Below are 5,494 nucleotides of genomic sequence, written 5' to 3'. Positions count from 1 at the left end.
AGGAAACAGGGACAACAAACTCAGGAGCCTGGGACACCACAGCCCCCCAAACCTGCCCAGGCTCCAGCTGCTGCACAGACCTGTGGCCACACAGGACCCAAACCCACACCCACCACAGACAACCCTGGGGAGGTCAAGCTGCTCATTCCCAACCACAACCAAACATCCAGTGCCACTGTCTGTCAGCCCCTGCTCCCAGGAGTCAATCATCTTTCCCACTTGCTTTCTCTACAGGTTCTTGCATTCATGTTCTACAAGCAAACCATGATTAGCAAACTTGGCTCTTAAATGGAACCAATCCAACTTGGCTTCCTAATTTCAAGGGATACTGGCTTTGCCTTACCAGTACAGACTCTGGTTTAGGGGTAATACCTACAGGTTCTGCCCTCTTCCACTCTCCTGGAATTCCACTGGTCCACACCACAGGAACAACTGCAGCTGCCACTTCAGTCCGGACCTTGCTGCTGACAGGAGTTATTCCCTGCACAAGAAGAGCTGCTGCTTTGACACATTTAGTTTCAGGAATTACAGTGTCAATATCCCCAGTTTTCAACTGGATTTCTGCCTCAACTTTTCCACTTAATCTCTTCCTAGCACAGGTTTGGGTGAGTTTGGCAAATAGAGAAACTGAGGAATTACCCAATGTTTTCCCAGTTTAACCCCTGTCGCACCAATCACCTTAACAGTGCCAGTCCTTAATTCTCCTTCTATTGTGTTAAGGACTGAGGAAGTTGGACTTGTGTCTGACCAGGACATGTGCAAACCAAAGGATGGGGACTGGAACACACACCTTGCACTCCTGGAGCTCTTACCATTACATTCAAGAGAAAACAGCCAATTGTACCATCACTGCTCGTTTCTTAATCCCAATCCCACACTTCTTTTGCACTTGGAGCACCACTTTTATAACCCAATTACAGTCCATTAGAGAGCTCCATGTCTAGCATGGACAGGTACACCTGGGATACTCTCAGGAATGTCCTTTGTTTGCCCTCCCCAGCAAAGATGCTTCCAACAGTTCTGAGAGATCTGGCAGACCCAGAGCTCTCCTCAGGGAATGTTTTAGCTGCTTAAAGGCTGCCCTTGCACCATCTAGCCAAGGCAGCAAATTCTTACAGGCTGTTCTTAAAAGTTGGCATAACAGTCTTACCACACATCCAGAGTGAGCAATCCAGAGTCCAGCACGTCCTACCATTCCCAGGAAGGCAGTTCATGGGCTGTCTGGGGCTCAGGGAGGAGTCACGTGGCTTCTTTTCCTCCTTCCCGCTTTCCAGATTTTATCCTGCAAAAGCAAAGGTTTCTTGGCTTTCCTTGCTCAAGGAGATGCAGCAAAGGGCATCTTTTCAATCTAATACTGGAAACCACTCGAGGTTGTCATTTAAGGGGGTTCTCTCAGGTCCTGCACTAATCAATCATCTTTGCCATTGGTTTTCTTGGCAGGTTCTTGCGTTCACGTTCTACAAGCAAACCATGAGGAGCAAATTTAGCTGTTACTGCAACCAATCCAAGCTGGCATTCTGATTTTAAAGGATACTGGCTTTGCTTTACCAGTAGAGATCCCATATTAGGGGTAATACCTACAGGTTCTGCCCTCTTCCACTCTCCTGGAATTCCACTGGCCCACACAACAGGAACAACTGCAGCTGCCACTTCAGTCCGGACCTTGCTGCTGACAGGATTTATTCCCTGCACAAGAAGAGCTGCTGCTTTGACACATTTAGTTTCAGGAATTACAGTGTCAATATCCCCAGTTTTCAATTGGATTTCTGCCTCAACTTTTCCACTCAATCTCCTCCTAATACAGGTTTGGTAAATAGAGAAACTGAGGAATTACCCAATGTTTTCCCAGTTTAACCCCTGTCGCACCAATCACCTTAACAGTGATAGTCCTTCATTCACCCTCTGTTGTGTTAAGGACTGAGGAAGTTGGACCTGTGTCTGAGCAGGACATGTACAAACCAAATGGTGGGGACTGGAACACACACCTTGCACTCCTGGAGCCCTTACCATTACATTCAAGAGAAAACAGCCAATTGTACCATCACTGCTCATTTCTCAATCCCAATCCCACACTTCTTTTGCACTTGGAGCACCACTTTTATAACCCAATTACAGTCCATTAGAGAGCTCCATGTCTAGCATGGAGGGTACACCTGTGATACTCTCAGGAATGCCTGAATCCCTTCCAGGGACCTTGCTTTGAACTCCCCAGGCCCAGGCACCCAGAGGATCTCCCCAAACAATCCTTTTGGTGTGCACTGGAGTCCTCGGGGTGCCCCAACACGGAGGGCACCAACAGCACTGTCCCTCCAGGGGGGCCCAATTTGGTCCAAAGGGTTCAGTGGACAGCCCAAAAGGGATTTCCAGAGTCCTTCTTTGGAACCCACCAACATGTACAGGTAGGAAGCCACAAGAAGGCCTCATTTATAAATGCAGGGGGATCTAGCACCAGAACCCCCTTCCTGCACACACACGGGTGTCACACACAGGCACCCACACACCTTTTCTCCAGCCCACACGTGGCCAAGATTTCCTCATCCTGTACATCCCAAGGGGAGTATTTTTGCTAGAGAGCACAGCAACCCCCCGTCCTTGCAAACTGCCTCCCTGCAAAACAGGACCGGTTTTCCTGGACATTTCTCCAACACTCAAGGTCTTTTAAAACTTGCTGTCGTGCCACCAAACCTGCTCAGGGTCCCTCCCAGCTTCTGTCTATCCTAGGATTTAAAAGGCACGTGCATATTCCATCTTCCAACAGCAAAACCCAGCTCCTCACTGGGAGTATAAGCCCTGCTCTTACCTGGACAGACTCCCAGGCTCGGCACAGCTGTGGTTCATGGAGCAGCTTCCCCAGGCCGTTCTCTCTCCCAGCAGGAAGCACAACCCACCTCCACTCCGCCAGCACCAGGGGGAACCACGAGCGAGGCTGCAAATTGACACAGAACGAGCAAAAAGCATTAATGCAGCACCAAAAAACCAAGTTAAAGCAGTCTTTACCTCATAACTCTGCACAGGGAGAGGCTTTGGGGTTCCAAAGCAAAACTTGATATACCCAGAGAGCAACAGCCCCTCAGCCCCGGCACAGCTTCCCCCGGAGTCACTCGGCAGGTAACGGGCTTACCCAGCCCCCGCTGCCCAGCACAACACGCACATAAACGCCCCCCAGCTCCCCTAGTCCATAAACGCAGAGAACAACACACTCTCACCTCCGCGGTCCGGGCAGCAGCGGGGCCGCACCCTCAGACACAACCGGCCGCAGCTGCCGCCTCAGGCCCGGCCTTTATCTACGCCCGCCCGGCTCGCCATTGGCGGAGGCGCCGTGGCGCCTGATTGGACCAGGCCGGTGCGGGGGGCGGGCTCAGCTGTGCCGGGTTGTGCCGCGGATCGCCGCGCGCGGGGTCTCCACTTCCGGGTTGGCATGGCAACCGCTGCGGCCTAGCCCCGGGGCTGGAGTTCGGGCTGGAATCGGGGATGGAATTAGGGCTGGAATTGGGACCAGGGCAGTCCCGGGGCCCGGCAGCGGAACAGTGAAGCGAGGCAGGGAGGCCGCAGCTCCCCAGGCGGGGCACACCCCCCATCGTGGCGTCCCGTCCCCCCACCGTGGCCCCCCACCCATCCCACCCCCTTCCACCCTATCCCGGGTTACTCCCGACTCCGACACTCCATTGCAGGCTTGGGAGAGAAACAATTTTATTGGTTAAGCAGCAGAAAGAGCTGATGAATAAAGTCACCAATAAGCTAAATAATTAACAAATACATCCCCGTTATTACTTTATGACTCTGCACACATCAAAGCTGCTATTTAAGGCTCTTAATCGTATGAATCTCGCGGGACATTGTCCACTCTTCCCTCCCTACTGCCAGACAGTGTGACAACAACAGCACAATCCATAGTCACCTGCATCCCTAGTTTCATAATACCCTCCCTGAGCTCATTCTTACTCAATTCTTAATTTTTTCCCCATTTTTGGACTTTTTTTGCTACGCTTCCACCTCCCTTTCTCCAACCTAATAGCTGATTTTTTTTTTTCCCCTGGGTCCCAGTCTTGTTCCATCCACAGCCAAATTCCATGTTTTTGCTCTGGCTACCTAGGTAACGTCAACTTCCTGTGGGATTCCTGGTGTAGTTACCTAGGATGGGTCCGCCCATCCCGTTTCTCCGGGTGGCACAGCAATGAAATCACCCCTCTTCCTTTTTTTTCCAGGACAGGGGGACAGCTGAGCCCGTCCCTGTGGATCAGGACCCCCTGTGGGGTGTGGGGGGCTCCGGTGGGCAGGTGCACCCCCGAAGTGAGGGGGGAAACGGAAGGGGGTCCCGGCAACTGGACACCCTGCCTGGCTGTTTTGGAAGGGGTACAACCCCCCGCCCTCCCCCGGCGCCCCAAGGGCCTTCACCCCACCCCGTGCCCCCCCGTCGTCGACAGCACACAGCACCCCCGCGATGGGGGCCGAGGGGCGGCGGGCACGGCCCCCCCTCTCTTCCCTCGGCGCAGCGACTCAGAGCTCGTACTCGTGCCAGAGGCTGTGGGGGCAAAACGGGGGTCAGCGGCTCCCGGGCGGGGCGGGGGGCACCGGCAGAGGGGGTGCCCCGCGCCCCCCGCCCGTCCCGCACCCACCTGTAGGTGACATCGGGGTTGTCGCGGTGCTCCAGGAGCGCGTCCCGGACGGGGCCGGGGGGGCTCAGCCCCAGCGCCTGCGCCCGCTCCCAGCGCTGCAGGCGGGTGATCCCTGCGGGACAGCGCGGTCAGCAGGGCCGGGGCGGCCCGGGGGACACCAGGGGGGGGACACCGGGGAGGGCCGGGGGTGCTCACCGGTGCAGGGTCCGTACTCCCAGCAGAGGTCGAAGCGCCGCAGCATCTCCAGGAGCGCCGGGTCCGGCGGGGGCTGCGGGGCGGCGCGGGGGCGGTCCCGCACCTTCGCCTTCCCTTGCGCCTCGTCCTTGTCCTTGCCCTTGTCCTTGAGCCTGCCCGGGGGTCGCCCCGGGCCCCGCCGCCGCCGCCGCGGGAAGGAGTCGGTGATGCGCCGGGGCTGCCCCATGGCCCTGCGCGACATGGAGCTGGCGGCGGCCCCGGCGATACCGGGAACGGGGCGGGACCCGCCCCTACCGGGAACCCGCAGGGACCCGCCCCTGCCCGGCCGGGCCCGGGCGGAAGCGGCGGGGCCGCGCTGGGGGACCGGCCACGGCCGCCCCCGGCACCCCCGGGCACGGCCACCCCCGCGGGGGTCCTGGTCCCCCCCACCCCCTTGGGCGCTGACACCCCGCCACGGCTGTTCCCGGCCCTGCCCGGCTGTCCCCGGGCACTGTCACCCCCGGTTGTCCCCACCACCCTCACACACTGTCCCGTTACAGTCCTTGTCACCCCAGGCACTGTCACCCCTCTATCCTGGTGGTCCCCATCACCCCAGACACTGTCACCCTGGGAACTGTCACCCCATGGCAGTCCCCAACACCCTCTACAGTGTCACTCCCCCAGATGTCCCTATCGCCCCCAGG

The 5,494-nt window shown here is 57.1% G+C and overlaps 1 protein-coding gene and 2 long non-coding RNA genes across 4 annotated transcripts; all 3 read right to left on the bottom strand.

The window, feature by feature from the left end:
* Positions 1 to 558: 558 nt before the first annotated feature.
* On the bottom strand, positions 559 to 2,220 carry LOC113980695. Its single transcript, XR_003538201.1, has 2 exons — positions 2,154 to 2,220; positions 559 to 959 (listed from the first exon to the last, which is right to left on the bottom strand). It is a non-coding gene; the product is annotated as an uncharacterized LOC113980695 (long non-coding RNA).
* On the bottom strand, positions 1,258 to 2,147 carry LOC113980694. 2 transcript variants are annotated; one of them, XR_003538200.1, is made up of 2 exons: positions 1,578 to 2,147; positions 1,258 to 1,457 (listed from the first exon to the last, which is right to left on the bottom strand). It is a non-coding gene; the product is annotated as an uncharacterized LOC113980694 (long non-coding RNA). The 2 variants fall into 2 exon arrangements; XR_003538199.1 differs by having other exon boundaries at positions 1,582 to 2,147.
* Positions 2,221 to 4,215: 1,995 nt separating the features above from the next.
* POLD4 (DNA polymerase delta 4, accessory subunit) lies at positions 4,216 to 5,146 on the bottom strand. The gene is made up of 3 exons (XM_027707898.1): positions 4,812 to 5,146; positions 4,617 to 4,728; positions 4,216 to 4,522 (listed from the first exon to the last, which is right to left on the bottom strand). The coding sequence occupies exons 1-3, from the start codon at positions 5,050 to 5,052 to the stop codon at positions 4,498 to 4,500; spliced, it is 378 nt and encodes a 125-aa protein (XP_027563699.1). The 5' UTR covers positions 5,053 to 5,146; the 3' UTR covers positions 4,216 to 4,497.
* Positions 5,147 to 5,494: the final 348 nt, after the last annotated feature.

This window comes from Neopelma chrysocephalum, unplaced genomic scaffold, assembly GCF_003984885.1.
Source record: "Neopelma chrysocephalum unplaced genomic scaffold, ASM398488v2 Primary Assembly neopelma1_94980, whole genome shotgun sequence".
NCBI lineage: Eukaryota > Metazoa > Chordata > Aves > Passeriformes > Pipridae > Neopelma > Neopelma chrysocephalum.
The sequence above is the reverse complement of the archived record's forward strand: the minus strand, read 5'-3'. Positions and strand labels throughout refer to the sequence as shown.

Bases quoted from the DNA above. Each gene is read 5' to 3' on its own strand.
- POLD4 (XM_027707898.1), bottom strand. From the start codon at position 5,052: ATGTCGCGCAGGGCCATGGGGCAGCCCCGGCGCATCACCGACTCCTTC. The intron at 4,729-4,811 runs GTGAGCACCCCC...GCTGTCCCGCAG, and splicing joins GGAGTACGGACCCTGCACCG to GGATCACCCGCCTGCAGCGC. The intron at 4,523-4,616 runs GTGGGTGCGGGA...TTGCCCCCACAG, and splicing joins AACCCCGATGTCACCTACAG to CCTCTGGCACGAGTACGAGC.